The sequence below is a fragment of the Daktulosphaira vitifoliae genome, unplaced genomic scaffold (genome assembly GCF_025091365.1).
Source record: "Daktulosphaira vitifoliae isolate Bord-2020 unplaced genomic scaffold, ASM2509136v1 Scaffold_5, whole genome shotgun sequence".
NCBI lineage: Eukaryota > Metazoa > Arthropoda > Insecta > Hemiptera > Phylloxeridae > Daktulosphaira > Daktulosphaira vitifoliae.
Genome location: NW_026099576.1, coordinates 7,436,628 through 7,455,086, shown reverse-complemented (window position 1 = coordinate 7,455,086; position 18,459 = coordinate 7,436,628). Strand labels below are relative to the sequence as shown.

General features: G+C 25.4%; 4 protein-coding genes and 1 pseudogene across 5 annotated transcripts in view; 2 read left to right on the top strand and 3 right to left on the bottom strand.

Moving 5' to 3' along the window:
* Nucleotides 1-595, top strand: part of LOC126907527 (E3 ubiquitin-protein ligase goliath-like) — a 45,052-nt gene extending 44,457 nt beyond the window's left edge. For both annotated transcript variants that reach the window (XR_007704550.1, XM_050688888.1), the window contains one exon: nt 221-595. Coding sequence is in view for 1 of the 2 variants with exons in the window: in XM_050688888.1 (XP_050544845.1) it covers nt 221-285 (65 nt within the window). In the remaining variant the exon portion in view is untranslated. The remainder of the gene's footprint in view (nt 1-220) is intronic.
* On the bottom strand, nt 40-4,954 carry LOC126907529 (NADH dehydrogenase [ubiquinone] 1 alpha subcomplex subunit 9, mitochondrial). Its single transcript, XM_050688890.1, has 8 exons — nt 4,797-4,954; nt 4,522-4,730; nt 4,166-4,459; nt 3,968-4,101; nt 1,243-1,404; nt 992-1,184; nt 710-927; nt 40-281 (listed from the first exon to the last, which is right to left on the bottom strand). The coding sequence occupies exons 1-7, from the start codon at nt 4,834-4,836 to the stop codon at nt 727-729; spliced, it is 1,233 nt and encodes a 410-aa protein (XP_050544847.1). The 5' UTR covers nt 4,837-4,954; the 3' UTR covers nt 40-281; nt 710-726.
* Nucleotides 4,955-5,073: 119 nt separating this feature from the next.
* LOC126907555 (40S ribosomal protein S25) lies at nt 5,074-6,125 on the top strand. The gene is made up of 4 exons (XM_050688921.1): nt 5,074-5,233; nt 5,513-5,605; nt 5,681-5,864; nt 5,989-6,125. The coding sequence occupies exons 1-4, from the start codon at nt 5,231-5,233 to the stop codon at nt 6,057-6,059; spliced, it is 351 nt and encodes a 116-aa protein (XP_050544878.1). The 5' UTR covers nt 5,074-5,230; the 3' UTR covers nt 6,060-6,125.
* Nucleotides 6,126-6,982: 857 nt separating this feature from the next.
* Nucleotides 6,983-12,474, bottom strand: LOC126907041 (protein sex-lethal-like). Its single transcript, XM_050688043.1, has 5 exons — nt 12,037-12,474; nt 11,217-11,392; nt 11,032-11,145; nt 10,275-10,432; nt 6,983-7,807 (listed from the first exon to the last, which is right to left on the bottom strand). Exons 1-5 carry the CDS (start codon nt 12,169-12,171, stop codon nt 7,605-7,607), a joined length of 786 nt encoding a protein of 261 aa, XP_050544000.1. The 5' UTR covers nt 12,172-12,474; the 3' UTR covers nt 6,983-7,604.
* A 1,956-nt stretch (nt 12,475-14,430) lies between these two features.
* Nucleotides 14,431-15,140, bottom strand: LOC126907221 (uncharacterized; annotated as a pseudogene).
* Between the last annotated feature and the right edge of the window lie 3,319 nt (nt 15,141-18,459).

Sequence of the window (18,459 nt, the reverse complement as noted above, 5' to 3'; positions counted from 1 at the left end):
CTAACAATAAATAAATTTATAAAAAGTAATAGGTACACATTGTTTTAACTAAGTTTATTGAAATGATCAAAAATTTCTGTTTGCCACTTGAACATGTAACTTATGACCAAAATATTATACAATAAAAATAATAACAACAAACAAAATTAATATGCACGTAATATTTTTTAACAAAATGTTTTATGTAGTTGTACATTAAATATTATGTTTGTTATTATAGATACAGACTGGTGGAACAGGTATCTAGGACCTATACGGCAAACACGTTCTTCAGATGGTTTCTAAAACAATAAAACAATTCAGAATGGATGTGATACTAGTCTTTAAGATTAATTAACCTTTTTTTTTTTAAATAAAATGTACCTTAATTGCAAGTCTATATTTCCAAGATAGAAATAGACTTACTATTAGGCACAAAATTAAAATTTTAATTGACAATGACAATTTCCTTTTAAGTTATTGAAGCTGGAAAAACTATACCTAGTCAGTATTCCTATATGTTAGTCTCTGATTATGACTGGCATAATTAGACTTAAATGTGAAATGATTTTTTTGTGTAACTATATTTTATATAGAAATAAATGTATAATTATTATATTATAAAATTATTTACTATTTAGGATATTATTTTTATGAACTTTATGATTTGAAAACAAAAAATTTAATTCAAAATATATTTTTGATTAAACATTTAAAAGTCTTCATTTACTTCATTTTAATTTATGTCTACAAGAAGTTATTTTTTGGTGATAGTACATATGCTGGAGGTGGAATAGGGTCTTCAATTTCTCCCATTGTTTCAATGTAGTATTGGAACGCCTTCAAATATTTTAATTCATGAGGTATTTGCTTTTCAGGATTAGTCAATGTAACACCCAAATCTTCCAATGTTGGTAATTTTTCATTAACTACATCAGAAACGAATTCCTAAAAAATAGTTTGTTTCTTTTATATAACATTTTAATAAATAATTTTCATTCCAAGAGTATACCCTTTCAAAACGTTCTGCTGTAACAAAACCTGGAGGCCAACTTGGGCAAAATTTATCTGTTAACCACATTTTTATTAAATGTTGAGGATTTCCTAAGATACCTGTTCGTTTATAGTCATAATTAAATTCTTTTGTACGACGACATATAGCAAATATCCAATCAACCAAATCAGCTAACAAATAAGGTGTTGGACTAAAGAATAAAGAAAATTTATATTAACAGTATTCTGTTATACTAATTTGTTTTATACCCAACAGCTTGATATATTTTTCCAGCCGTAGAGCGATCTAACACAGCATTTGTAATAGCAGCAGCAACATCAGCAACAGCAACTGGTTGTTTTACAGTTTGTTCTCCTTTTTTCCAAAGAACAATTTGTTGCATACTTCGGCGCCATGCATGACTGTACATTCTATAAAAATCAGCCCAAATATTTATCGTTTATTATAATTATAATGAATTATACTAATTCAATTTTAATAATTGTGTACTTTACTAATAAACTTCTAGAATATTTTTCTTAATATTAGAAAACATTGATGATACTATTGAGTTTACATAATAATTAATGGAAAAAATTGAATAGAAGGTTTTGTTAGAATAATGAATTTTATTAAAACTTAATTACTTTCTAATTTACTAATTGTGAGCTATAGGGTCTCATAATTAATACCACTATTATTGTTTTATTTCTTTTAATGTCTGATTTTTACTAATTAATAAAATTTAAATTTTACTGAACTGTAACAACATGCATTGCTTTCATAGTAATTTCTTTAATGTATTGCTTTAATCAATGACACTACATTTATTAAAAATAAATTTTACATATTAATTACACTGAAGTATTGTTGCCAATATTTGTATATGTAACACAATATTATCTATAAAGAACATACTAATAAACCACTCTTATATATGTTCAAAGAGTCCTATCTCACTGGCGAAATAAAGTATTTCTTTGGGTTAAAAGTTTTTGATATCTTCTTTTTCAGAAAAAGATTCTCCTAAGTGTTTAATTCTTTATGTGGTAATAGGGTGTCACATTCACACATACTGTGTGAAATAAATTTCATACTTCTGTTCTATACTTCTTGCATAGTGGATATACTGTCATTCCCATTGTGTAAACATTTTTAAACAGATGACTATGTTCTGTCAGGAAGTCCAGTCAGAGTACTTATATGATATTTAGTAATGTTATTAAAATCCCTCATGGTCAACTGAGAGTTTTGATAAACATTTTTGATTGTCTTGATACCACAAGGAAACTTTATATATTCTTTACATCAGTTTTTGGATAATATTTTTTTGGATTGTTCCACGGGTCCTACGACTGATTATGGTTCTACATAGGTGTTATCTGCACCTTTCCTTGCTAAAAAGTTTGCATTTTCATTACCATATATCCTAGTATTCATTCCAACGTAACTATATTGCACCTTATTAATGATTCTAAAGTTTACCTGCATTCAAGGGCAAGCCTTGAAGTCACCTGGTAATTACTAAGCGTCTTCAGAGCAGGTTAACTATCACTTAGGATAGTTAAGTTTCATTATTTTAATCTAGAAGGTTCTGAGTCATACTAATATTGCCATTACCTCTGTTTAGAACACAGAGGTTATTGTGCCCATTAATATGCTGACATATACGTTGAATTTTAATCCTCAAATACCATCTACTACTTCTTCTTATTTCTTGGAATTTCCTATACAAATTGCAAACACTCCTTTACTGATCAGGTAATTTATATTCCATTCTCTGTTAAGATACCAATTTTGTAGGGTATGTTATTTTAAATAACAGTCGATAAAATCCAAGGGATTTCTTAGTATACTTTGGTCTACCTCTTTTAGAATTTTACCATGTTCTACAACATTACTCTTCATAACCCACATCCATAAGTAGTGAGGTCTTAATGTTATAGTTTAGGCATGAGCTATAACCTGTAGGTGTAAAGAAGGTAGTCCAATTAATGCCTCTAATGCAACCATTAATGTGGTTATTATAACTCAGGTAATGAATATGGTAATCATTCTTTGAATGCATTTTAGTTCTAATAAGTGTTGTTCTGGTTCACCAGACCAATACAATATATTAGCTTTACATAATTCTTAGAAAGACCTGGTGTCTTTCCAAGACTTCTTCTACATGTAACAATGTAGTCATGGTTTTTTTTACTTTTGCCTCAATATGTAATTTCCATCATAGCTTACTGCATACTACATCGTTTTACAAAAGGACTCTAAAAATTCCCTACTTGTTTAAATTACAACAAGAATACCCTGCTTATTATAAAGCTTGTGAATACTCTAAAAAAGTTACTAGCAATTATATTAAAAATTGGAAACCAAACCATATATTCAAAAATCATGTGTATGAAAAGTAATATTTTTGAAAATATTTTTATTTTATTATATAAGTAAGAACCAACAATTCTAAATGTTATTTATCTTTAAATAAAATTAATTTATTCAACTGGAATACTAATAGCATTTAACTTAAAAAACGTATTTTATAAGAAAATTTGATGCTAACAGGTGTAAAACTATAAAAATGTCAGAAACAGTTCCCATGCAGATAAAGTTCAAAACAAACTTAGACCTAGATTTAAATACAAAAAGACATAATGAAGAAAACATAAACCTAGGAGTAAAACACATCATGGGCTCCATGAAAGTAAGAGTACTTTAGCACAAGATTAAAAAATACCAGCACATTTTCTCAAAGTGATACCTCCTTTCAACCTCTTACAAAACCTAATTAAAATTAACATTTTCCAAAACCTTAAGAATCATTATCTACAAATTTTGGAAAACGGTGAAATGAAAAATATTTATTCTTTTTTTTTAATAAAATAATTGTTAATAATTTTTTTGCATAAAAAAATTGCAAAACATTAAGGGTTTGTCAGTATTAGCCAAGTACATTCAAATAAAAATATTAAGCAGTAATTAATATAGAACAGAACTTACAATAAAAATCTATCACCTTGGCCATATATATCAGATGGACGAAAAATTGTTGCATCAGGAAATTCTTCAAGTACTAACTGTTCACCTAATTTTTTTGATGTCAAAAAGCTTGAGCCTTTTTTTAGATAAATTGGCTAAAACATATTATTATTATTTATACAATTAATAAAAATTAGAAACCTTATTTAACAATCATACTTCAGGTAAAGGATCAGTATTAAGAGCTGATACATGAATGAGTCGTTCTACTCCCATTTCACGGCTTATACGTGCTATGCGCCTAGCACCTTCTACATGAACATCATTAAATTTAAAATTTTTTGTTTCCCAATCTCGTCCAATTAAGTTAATAACAACATTTGAATACTTCACAGCTTTTCTAATAGATTCATCATCTTGTAAATGATAAGGCTGGAAAAGAACTTGGCCCAAATCACCAGTTAGTTTAAGATCTTTAACAAAGTATGCATCACCCCGATATGGAATTATCATCTATAGTGTTATCATAAATATTAGAAACATATAAATCACAATAATAATACAACATTTTTTACTTGAGTTCCACATTTGCCTAAGCGATTAACTAAATTACCGCCAAGAAATCCAGAAGCTCCAAAAACTGTTGCAACTACTCCATTGAAACTAGAACGACCACCAGTACCTCTTTTTAATTGTGAAAGTGCAGGATTTTTTATAACATGCGGTTCTAAGGACTCACTGCTAAAATGTAATGATGAAACAGTAAGTGGCAGACCACGGTTTCCTATTGAATAAAAAATATTCCAATATATTACAATTATTTTATAATTATTTTATAATATATACTTACTAAATAATTTGACGTTATTGTTAAAAACATGAACAGACATGGTTATTTATAATGATTAGTTCACATGTAGAATCGTTCTTAATGATCTCAACTTCTGTAACTTTGAAGATTGATTAACTTAAAATTACTGATAAAAAATTACCAAATTTTTTTGAAAACAGCTGGAAATGGTCTATAACTCATGATAACAGACTATTTGTATACATCTTGATTCGTGTTGTGAAGACATATGATAACGTGCAAATTGTAACACTGTTATATCATGCTTGTGTTTAATGCACTGTACGCATTATAACCTTATTCAATATTTTCTCACTTGTTTCCCTATCATCTTTCTCTTTAGCATCGTCGCTTGTTTTTCGTTTTTCGAGTTAAATGTTACGCGACTTGTCGGTGTGCGTCTTAAATTAAATTTATAGAGCAAACTTGTAATAATGGTAAGTTCAATTATATTTTTTTCCGTTAGACATATTTATATTTAATGAGTTAATTAGGTATTTGCAAACATCGGCTTATATCTAATTTTTAATTTTTTTTTTAACCATGTGATCATTATACACTTATTACATGATGGCCACATGATGGTGTTTTACAATATAGAAGAAAATTTTTATACTTTTGAAAGTGATCATTTTTACAATTTTTTTGTATTGTAAAATTGTTGTTTTTAACTATTTATTAAATTAATACATTTTTAATGTAAATGTTATATTTAGCCCCCCAAAAAAGACGCTAAAGGTTCCTCAAAGCAGCCTCAAAAAACCCAGAAAAAGAAAGAAGGAGGTTCTGGTGGTAAAGCCAAGAAGAAGGTATGGAGTTTTATTTAAGTTTCATTATTTATATCATCAGCTATTAATAATGGTACTGTTTTACACATTGTGTAGAAGTGGTCCAAAGGAAAAGTTCGTGACAAGTTAAATAATCAAGTTCTTTTTGACAAAGCATCGTATGATAAGTTGTATAAAGAAGTTCCATCATATAAACTTATTACTCCATCTGTTGTTAGTGAAAGATTGAAAGTTCGTGGATCATTAGCTCGTAAAGCTTTAGATGAACTATGTCAAAAAGGTATGTTTTATATATATCTTTTAATGTAATATTATTACAGTGATATATTCTATTAAACTAAAATTTACTTGAAATATATTGTATATCTATTAATAGGCTATTCATGATTTAATTTTTGTTATAGGTCTTATCAAACAAGTTATACAACACCATGCCCAAGTAATATATACAAGGGTAACAAAAGGAGATGATTAAGCACATTTTGTAAAATAACTATTTTATAAAATATAAAAAATGAAAAAAAATTGTTTCCATTAATCATTTATTTATTCTTTAGTTTAATAATTAAGAATAGTGTCATTTTTAATTGAAGCATGATGCGAGTATTGAAAATAACAATTATCTATATCAAAATTATTTATATACTCGTATCAACGAGTAGTATAAAGAAATCTATACTTAAAAATTATTTTCAAATTGTGGATAAATGTATTATAAGGTAACTTTATATAATAGAAAATGGAATGTTTTTATCATCATCTATTAAAGGCAATATCTTGTCATTGAAAATATTTTTATATAAAAAATAAATCAATATTCAAGTCATAGTATTACTGCAGATAAGATAAAACATTAATTTATCTTATCCATTGTACTACCATACATCAAATACTTTTTCATATTTGCTATGAATATTCTTTTAATTCTTTACAAAATGAGATTTATTTTTTGCTAGTGTTAAAAATATTTCCTCAATTTAACTTTCTTAAAACCCAAAACGGTAATAAATTCTTCTATTATCTGAGCATCAATAAAAGCAATATTCCAATTATTTAATATTTATTTTGGAATTGACAAGTGAATGTTATTTTTTTGTGTATTTCAATATATAACATATGCCAAAGTTTGAAGAAATAATCTCGTTTTGTTTTAAAGAAACTAAGTTGACATCTTTATAATGTATAAGAAATGAATTTCAAAAATACTTTATAATAAATCAAGAGATGTATGAAACTAAAAAATACCTATAAGGATTTTCTTAATTATTTTAAAATATATTTAAACATTTTGGAAATTAAATTAAAGATACAAATACTGATAATAGCCATATTTACTTGTCCACATTTTTTAAATAATAATGATAAATGATAGATAAACAAAAAAAAGAACAAACTTAATTATCATTTTAAAACAATATTTAATTATATTACATAAAATGAATTTAAATTTAAAAATAAACAAAGTTTTAACATATAAATATTAACAACATTTAAAAAGAAAAATATGTTTTTTAGGTAATCATTTTCCAGAAATTGATGTAGTGGTATATCTTTTTGGAGTATAGGTGAAAATCACCACTTAGTAAAAAATTGAATGAAACCAAAAAATTTAGGCACATATATAGGTTTATATTTCATGCAGTTAAGACTTAACTATTAAAATTGATTGAGAATATCAAAAGTAAAATTATAAATTAGAGTATTCTTTTTTTTTTTCAAGAATTAACATGAATTTTATTTGTTGGTTAAAATTATTTACAAAATTTTAATGTTAAAAAAGTAAATAATAATTATACTTTATAAATGACATCTATGTTTTAATTAGGATTTAAAAAAATATATCAAGCACATTTTATATATACTATGAAGATAGATTCTTAATATATGTAAATAAATATACATATATATATAAATATTTTATTAAAGTAATTTTTTTTAATTTACATTAAAAAAGAAAAAAACCTTAAAATCTGTACATCTGATGAAAGTATGATCTTTTAATGTTATGAAATCCATACATTTAATACATGTTCCCATTACCAATACCAACATTATAACCATGTGGTGGAAACATACCAACTGGGGTATAACGATAACTAGCTCTGTCTTGACGAACAGCACCAATATTGTGCCTATCCATTGGCTGTATTAATCCGTTAGAGTATTTGTCAATGATATGATTTCCTCTAAGTAATTGATGAATATTTTGATTAGGCTTGGCCCCTAAAATAAATATGCTGTTTTTAAGTCTTAACACAATTCATATTTGGATCATTACAACGATAAAAAAAAAAACCTTTAAACCATATTAAAAAAAAAAAGCAAAAGAAATAAGCTTCCTAAATATGAGAAGTATTATGACTTGAGATAGGGAAACATGAGGCTTTCTTTATTTAAAGTTGATAAAAATCTTAATTATTTTTTAACAACAACTTAAAAGTGATGATTTGGCCTAATAATGAAAAGTAACAAATTTAAGTATACATACAAAATTTTTCTATTAATTATAAATAATTGATAATAAAGTAAAAACAAACAAAAAATAAATGAGAAGCAAATAATTAGTTAATTAAGGTGTTACTTAAACATAATTACTAAATTAAAATTATGGTAATACATACGAACATCACTTTAACATGTTTAGTCTTAATAGATTTTATGATAAATAATACTGCATAAAGCTAGTTTTCTAATATAACACTTATAGAAGAAGTAAAAATAGTGTTGTTAATTATTTATTTAATAAGTAATAAATTTGTATAAATATAATAATATTATTGTATATAAATTCATCATATAATGATTATTTTTTAAATAAATAATAAAGACTAAAAATTTTAGAAATAAAAATTATTAAAATTTTTTCCCAAAGTCAAGTAATCTTAATAGTTTGGTAAAAAAACATTGGATTCTAGTGCACAGGTATTGAGATTATACTTAGTTCTTATGAGTGGTAAAGATTTTCAAATCTTTAAAAAAACAAACGTTGAGTTATTTTATTAAGATGATCTTAAATGCCAGTTTAAAATAATGAATTTTGTCTCACTCGTACCTAAACTAACCAAGATTATTTTATTTAATAGTGGAAACAATTTATTTTTGTTTTACCGCTTCAAAAAAAAACAACTTTTATTAAATTGTAAATATCTTATTATTTTTTACTACAGTATTCATTATTAAATTTTTTTTTAGTTTTATGTTCATTCCTTAGTCTTATAAGAGTAGCAACTTTATATTTTCTAAATGAACACACTTAGTTTACTAATTTTTTTATAAGATAATGATCTAATTAGGAAAATGATTGTTAAATAAGAACTTCTGAACCAGAATTTTGGAATATACAAACATTTTTAAATGTCGACTGGAGATGTTTTTGTTACTTTTATAATTATGTATTACATTGTAGCATTTATCCTCCAATCCAAGTATTAAAATGTTCATAAATTCTAAAACACTGGATAAAAAGTTCTTATGAACCAGTAATTTTCTTAGTTTAATAATTTTATATACTGTTTATAAACACTATAATATGATGGTTGGTGTACCCTAAAAAGTATTTAAGATAACCCTCCCTCCATATTACTGATCATTTTCTAATAGGACTTTTTAAAATTTTGTTACCTATTAACTTGGAGTATTTGATAATTATAATTTGTTACTATCAATGATGTTCACATTTTATTAAAAATCCCTATTTAAATATGTAAAAGTACATTTGCACAGTATTTAAATAGGGATTTTTAATAAAATGTGAACATCATTGATAGTAACAAATTATAATTATCAAATACTCCNCAATATTTAATTGTATTAAGTTCCAATTTATTTATTTTTTGATAAAATAAATAAAAACTGATTTTAATAATATTTATCCATATTTANTCAGTCCTTGGAAATTGTTTTGATTTAATTCCCTTTTACGTAAGTCTATTAAAGTAAAATAATTATTTTTAAAAACAAATTTTGTCAGTTATTATGACTAGTTTTATAAATATAGAGAAATTTATACAATTGCTCAATAAAATTAAGTTTATTTAATTGTATTAAGTTCCAATTTATTTATTTTTTGATAAAATAAATAAAAACTGATTTTAATAATATTTATCCATATTTAATATCAATTAAATTATAATAATTACTAAATACATAATATCGACTGACAGAGCAATACCACATAGCTAAAACATTACAAATTCTTCAGTAGACAAAAAACTAATCATAAAATTACTTGTTATGAACTATGCTTCATATTGAAGCTGTAATACAAAAAAATGATTTTTAAGCCAAATAAAGGTGCATAACTAAACTAAAATATTAATTTTTATTTAATGACAAAACATTTTCAAAAATATTGTAAGTATTAGAATGAAATTGCTATGACAGTCTTCAAATATCTTTTACGTGCATAACTTAAATACTTTCTTAATATCTACGGAAATAACCTAACAAAACTGGAAGATAATAGAAAAATTTTGTATGTATTTTAATAGGCCTAGGTTAAGTTACTTTTAATAATACTTACATAAACCGTAGTGCCAGTATGCAAGATATTAAGATTTGTTTCTGATGTATGACATGTAACTCGAGCACATTGAAACAATAATTTGGTATAGGGGGGGAACAAAATTAGGTTTTTTTCTTTTTTCATTTGTTATCTAGTAGCTTAAGTATGTGAGGGTATCATTTGTACCTCTGTGTGCTAAGCCAGTTTGGAGACCGGCCAAATAAGCAGCTTTTTGTTTGCCATGCTCCTCTGCAATTTTGACTGATAAATGCTCTGTACAGCCATCTAACAGAACACCATTTAGTTGGGTAATAGCTTTCTGAGCATCTTCTTTTTTATTATACCTAATAAAGAAAATAATTAGTTTCTAAATATGAGTTAAATAATATTTCAAATAATTTATTAAAATTATATACCTAGTAGAAAAGATATTAGTAACAACTCACTCATATAAGAATTTAAATTTCTGTATTTTTATATTATATTAAAAACAACATTTTTTATTGGAAAATAACATTTTAGAAGAAATATTCAATAAGTTACAAGCATTTTTATACATATATGTAGTGCGAATAGAGTATAAATTATAAATGTACACTAGTACAAGCTGTTATCCATCCAAGATACATAGCTACTCGTGTATTAAAATGTATTTAACTCAAAAAGCTCTAAATAAAGGCTATTTTCAAATTAAAATATATATATTTTAGTATTAAAAACAAATAATAATAGATATGCTTTTAACAGTTTAAGAATGTAAAAATTATAAAAAAAAATTAGTGCAAAATTACAATTTTATCAAAAGTTAATAATAAGAGTTGTCAGTTGGTATTATTCCACCCAATATACCAACACAAAAATTTAAAAAAATTATCCATACTATATAATTTAATCTACCCAAAATTGTACTACAAATAAAAATTTTAATATAAGGTATTCTTACCGCACAAACGCTACCCCTCTTGGAAGTCCACTGTATTTATCTTTTAATATATTTTTTTGTACAATTTTTCCATAAGGTGCAAATAAATCTTCAAGTTCTCTTTCTGTTATAGATCTAATACAATTAAAAATGACAATTGTAATTAAAATAATAATTTGTCTTTTACAGTATATTGTGTAGTATACCTAGGTAAATTTTGTACATATAGGTTTGTATCTTTTATATCTTCTCCAGCAGGACGTGCGTAAGATACTTTCAAACGCTTATTTTCTACCTGAAGACCATTCATCACTTCAATTGCTCTGGATGCATCTTCTGGGCGAACAAAATTAACAAAACCAAAGCCATAACTGTAGCCAGTCTAAAAAAAAAAATAATTTTATATAATATCATTACTTGGTAAGTCAAAATAATTGACATTTATTTTGAAATATATAAAATTATTACATTAAATAGTCCACAAAATAACAAGATACAATTATTATACACACATATAATAATACACATTAATCATTTTATTTTTGTTTTTTGTAGGAGAAACCTTGGTTTATGAGTCAATAACAAAGGACAAAATATGCAGTTTACTAATCTATTAATAGTTTGGTTTTTAATTATCTTCAGTAAGAGATATAAAATGTTTCAATATAAAATTATATACATTTTAAGTATTATAAAATATACTTCATTAACATAAATAAATATGTAATATTGTAAAATTAGTAATATTGATAATTATCAAACTCATATAATTTTAGTTTCAAATTCCTGAGTAAAGGGTATCATTTAAAATAATATCAATAACACACAAAATTGTTACTTTTTTTGAATAATAACATGTAGTTTGCAATTATTAATAAATATAGAATACAGTTTTGTTTTTTTTAATTTAGAGTTTATTTAGTTTGTTAATATAGATAAGAATTGAAATATACTTTGTAAATAGTATAACAAGAAATGTATAAAAAATATGATCATTATTTAAGAAATGAAACTAACGATAGTTACCTTAACATCTTTCATCACACGACAAGCTTCAATTTGCCCTATCTGAGTGAACATTTGATGTAATTTTTTGTCAGTCATTGACTGGGGAAGATAGTTGATAATTAAATTTGTCATACTGGTATCCTGCGTTTCCATTTCAGAATCTATTGTTGCCGTTTTCTATTTATATTAATGTATGATATCGGAGTTCTTAGGGGTTCTTATTGACTAATGAGAGCGATGTTAGTGTAATCAACAACTATTAATCGGTAAACGATAAAACATAAGAGACCATGAACTTGTGAAATGTAAAAGTCAGAATTAACAAATTAATAGCAACATTTATGATACTTCTCTATCCTTAAACTATTATGAAAGTATAAAAAAATTACTAATGGTAAGAAATTAAATGACCGGAGATAAACTACACAAGTCTACAGCCAAATCTGATCACTAGTAATTGGAGGGGAATGAAAAAGGGAGGTAAAGTGAGGGAATAAAGCAGCGAATCAATAGAGCTATAACAAGCAGTGTTGCCAACCCAACCATATAATGTAATAAAGATTTTAATTTTAACACACAAGCAGTTAGTTTTGTTTCAATATTTGTACACATTTGAATTTTAATGTTTAACAATAACAATAAAAATATTTATTTTGCTATATTAATCATAAATGAAAATAGGGCCTAGGCCAACTAGACCATAGCCTAACCTAATATTTAAGAACTCTTTCCGAATTATATAAGTAAAAGTTGATCAGGCGGAGCTCCACTGGGATAAGGTCACAAAATTGTTAAACTTAAAATTAGGATAATGTAACAATTTTGTTTATAATAATAATGAAGAAAACACATCCTAAACAATGAGAGATATCGTTTAGAATTTCTTACGAATTTGAAACAATAATTAATAACTATATTTTATCAAAATAAATTATCGTTATGACCACCCAGTGATCTTATAGAAATAACATTGAATATTATTTAGAAATATTTAAATATGTTTTAATGCGTTATAACTAGTTGGTTATTGTTTTACTATTATTTTAAATAAAATAACTTGAATTGAAAATTATTAGATTCTATCTCCTAAGTACATTGTTTATACAAAGTGATTCATTAAGTAAGCCTTCACAAAGTATCCTCAAAAATGATTTATACATTATTTTATTCTTCAACAATAATCTTTGTTGTGCTACTTTAGACAAAATATCAGTTTTCATTATAAAGGAACTCAACAAAAACACATTATAGTTAAAAAATAAAATAATGATTAGCTCTAATATTTTATGAGATATTTTGTAAGACGTATTAATAAAATGTCCTGTATAATAGAAACTTTTAGTTTTTGAATGACGTGATAACTAAATAGAAAAAATTGGAATACTTTAAGAATATTTACGGGTTAATTTTGAATTTTTCTTAGCATACTAATACCTTAAGTTTTGATGTTTGAAAATTATATAATCAGAAGCTAAATATGAATTTAATAAAATTAACTTTTTTTCTAATAGTGTTGAAAATCTAATGGCTTGAATACAAAAATGTTGAATAAAGATTTCTGTGATTTCTTGTTATAGTCATCTTCAATTAAATGAATAGTCCCTGTAATATATTAGGGATGTCGTAAAACACGGACGCTCCGCTATTGACGAGAACTTCAAAATAATTTCAGGGGCCAAAGTTATACTGTATAATAACTACCGACGTATATGATATTGCATGTCTGCTGTACCTTGTCCGACTTCCACTAAATTCTAATTTGGAACTACCTGTATATTGTCAATATAATAAGTACCGATAAATACACCATAGCAGCCCATCCGCTACAGCCTATAGGCATTGTGTAACAACCGTTCGACCCTATGAAATATGTTGTGCGCTCAACTAAACTGAAGTGTAATTTACACGTATTTATACAGGCATAGAATTAACCGTTTAGCCTCATCTACAAATAAACGTAGTTAATTAATAACACTAATGAACCCATTTTCTGTTGTTTTACCCATTTGATGTTTTACTTTAACAATTTAAAAAAAAATTATACTTTTTTTAAGTCGTGATTGATTAAGAAACTATTTGTTATAATTAAGTTTTATTGAATTTGTTCATGTCCAACGCTGAAACAATGTTGTTAAAAATTTTTATATTTTGAATTAACACATATTTTAGTTTCGTTTTTTTATAGAGTGTAATTAAAGAATAAATTTTATTTTTGATAAATATAATTGATATATATATAGATGAGAGTTTTTAGTGTTGGTGATGCAACATCACCAACACTAAAAACTCTCAACTGATGCACTGCTTGGTAGAGGAGTGTTGTATTTAATGAAAAACTGAAAACAAAATACAAATTTTTTAGTAAATTTATACTACTTATATTTATTCTAAGTATCCAATTAAAGTTACTTTTTAAATTTTGTGTAAATTATGTAAACATTCTAATGTTTTTAATGCGGATGTACCCAATATTCTGTCAATTTCATCACAAACTGTTGACTTATCCTCAAGGATACAATTTGTGTCCAGATAAAGAAGCTAGATAAATCATGAATTTGGTCATAATCTATAGAATCATTTTCATTAATATTTTTGATGGAACTTATAACAGGCATTTTTTAAATACTCGGTGCCCATTTGTTTTTTTACTTTCTTTAACCAGACAGTTTTAAACTGTGGGTGGCAGACAGAAGCAGTAATTAAATTTGTTCATTAAACAATCAAAAAACCTTGTTTCTATACCTAAAAGAAAAAAGTAACACTAAAATATTAATATCAGTGAAGTTTACTTTTATTACACTAATTAGTGTACAAAAATATTAAATATTCAGCATAAAAAAATGAATAAATAATAAATTGGTACAAGTAGGAACATAAGATACTAGCCAATATTATAGAATAAAATTAGTTAAAATAAAAATAATTAAATATGTAAGATAGTAAATATACTTGGATGATAAAGTATATTTATGTATTAATTCTCACTACATAAACAATACATATTATTTTGAGATAAATTCTCTTAAAATTATTTTGCTTTATAGTTATTCTTATTACAAACCATTTAGTATAGCAGTTATCAGACCTTGCATATAATTAGGAACTGTGTGATCATATGTCATTGGACCATATTTATAAATTAACTTCTCAAAAGTAGATAAGAGATTACTAAAATATAAGATAAATATAACCTTATAGTAAATCAAGGCTTATTGAAATTAGTCCCATTATTTTTTAACATTGATTAAAAAATTTAACGTCATTTATTAAATCTACAAATATATATATATATATATGTACAATGAAATAAAAATGCATCAAAGCTAATAAATTATTTACTATTTTAGTATTAACCTCATAATAAATGTCCATCCATAGTAATTCTAAATTTAAGTTCATTATTTTTAATTAATTTATTAAGCAACACCACTGCATCATACAATGAATTCCAACGGGTCTCGTTGGGTGTTATTAAATAAACGCCAACATTTTATTTGATTAAATCAGCTATCTTGGTCAAGCGCCCTAGTTTGTTCTGCAAAGCAGTTGACATGGCAAATTGATTCTGGACTGTTTTTTAAATGTAGCATTAGACAAAACTTTTAAGAGTACTATACAGAAATTGTTAATTAAACAAAATAAATATTTGATCTAAAATGTTACTTTTTATACAATGGATGGTTTTCCACATATATTCATTTTAATTTACCACTGTTGCTGTTGCCGATGTTGTGTGTGCACAACATTAGTGATTTTGGGTAACGTTTACGTTTTTGAGTTATTTGGGTAACATATACTGAGTATCTAATTCTTCATTATTTAGAATACTTAAATAAACGACATAAATTTATTCTATTTCATCATCTACATATACTGGATTGTTCAGAAGCAACTGATTAGAAATTTTAGTATTTTCATCATCAAGTACATGACCAATGTTCTAAAAAATATAATAAGGGTTAAATTCAAACTAATTTAATGAGAAATTAATTTAAATTCATGATTTTCCATTAATATAAATGAAAAAATTAATATTTTCAGATGTATGTTATATAAATTAAAAATATAAGCAATACTAACATAAATAATTTTATAGTTATTAATTATATTAATTTGAATAGATCTTACTCAAAACATTTTACAAAATTAGAACTGTTATATATAGTACAATAACATAATTTATCTGAAATGTACAATGTGTGTATAGTTTATCTATAGCTTTCTCTAAGATATCATATGTATGTGACCCTTCAAGTCTTCTCAGTGTTAGAAGACGAGTAGTACTTAATAAATCCCCATTGATCCATATGACTGTTATGTTTCTACACCATTACAGCAATTATAATAGTGTAGAATGAACTACCATTAGCGAGTATGCTTCTTAATAAAAACACATAATGATCATTGTATATGCTTTTTTGAAAATAACATTGTTATAGTGAAAAAAATTTAATTCTAAATTTTAAATCAGACACATAACTATTCTGTGTTGTTTACATATTTTTTGTGCAAATTATCTAGTCATATAGATGAATGATTGAAATCAAAGATTTATTTTATAAATAATAAATATTAGTTTTAAACTATTAAATAAAATTACCATACACTACTATAAATATATGTTAATGATTCAATATTTAACATGGTGTATTAAATTGATGTATAAGAAGCAATCTCATTTTATACCATTTAAGATTAAACGTAATTATTTTTTTTTTTGATAATAGGTATTTAAAAAAACCAAATGATAAATTGATTTTTTTTTGCTATAAACAAAGAAAACATTGTAGACAAGTTTGATTTATTTTATACACATTAAAGTTAACTATATAGTATTAAAATCTACTCTCAGATTTAAGTGTACCCTAGAATTAGGTTTATTAAAAAAAAATTATAATTTAGAGTTCAAAGTTTACCATGAAACACATGTGTCTTGTGAATTTTATTATATGTTTAAAGCTGTTACCAATGCTAAAAAATCTTTATATTTTATTCAAAATATAAAAACTTAGTTTTATTTCCATTCATACCCAATCCATTCTTTCTTATTAGAAAAATAATTTAAAATGTTTAATTATTTTAATTTTTTAAGTAGCATAATCATTATCATAATCCTAAGTTTCTTAAGAAATTATCTGAATATACAACACATGTATTGTTGATGCCTTACTTTGTGATACATTTATTTTTAAGATCACTTAATTATTGTTTCATCAAACCTTCAAATCCAATAAAGTATTTCTTTGTTGTAAATACTGTTCAGTAACATTATTAATTAATAATTTAAAAGTAATATATTAAATTAAAAAATGTTACGATTATTGTGAATATTTAATAAAAATAATTATCATAGGTATTTTGTTTGAAATTAAGATAAATTATTCTGTTGTCAATGTGTTGGACTATGTCTCTCTAACATCCTTTAAATAATTTTACCATACAAAATATTTCACTAAAATTTATTTTATTTTTATATAAGTTAATTCTAAAATTGCTTACAAATTCAATATTCTATTATACTTTTAAAAATATAATAAAATTACTTACTTTTGAGTTTAACATGAAACAAATTATAAGCAGGAAAGAGACAAGAGATGTAGAAATCTTGTCAACTCTCTTGATAAGAAAATGGTAACGTCCCAAAAGAAGCATTTATAAAAATGGTTATATTTTTCAATAATTTGCGGGAAAGACAAACAAACTATATAATTTAGACAACTAAATTATATCATTATATTTATTTTAAAATTTAATCTGTCCTAGTACTTATAAAAAAAATAATGAGTTACTTATTAAACACTCAACTTTCCCAGCACTCGTGGGTCGCTTGAACCGACCGCGAACCAATATAATAATTTATATAATAAATATAAATATAAATATAAGGAATTGTGGCGGTCGAATGTTCTATAGAGTTCCGCCGCCGCCTCTAGAAGATTCCTCTGACTATTTAAGGGCAAGATCGTCGCTCCAGTCAATCAATCGATCAGTCAATCACTTATGCACTCTGTCTTAAACGCGCTTCGTCTCTCGCTGTTATTTGTTAGTTCGTTGTAATATAGTATAGTTGTTATTAAATCGTAAAAGTGTTTATTACTTCTATATATTACACCTCGCTACATTGGTGACCTCGACGATAACAAGTATGAACGCCGAAGAACTACGCAATCAATTGGAGGAGTTACGACAAGAAAACGCTCGCCTTGCAGCGCTACAGGCACAGCAATATCCAACAGCTTCTGTGAATCGCGTTGCCGTCAAGTTGCCACCTTTCTGGTCCGAAAGACCGAGCTTATGGTTCTCACAGGTTGACTCGCAGTTTGCAATCTCGGGAATAACAAGTGAGGAAACAAAATTTAATTATGTTGTGGCTCAGCTTGATACGCGTTACGCCGCCGAAGTAGAGGATATTATTACTAACCCACCGCCTACTGAACGCTA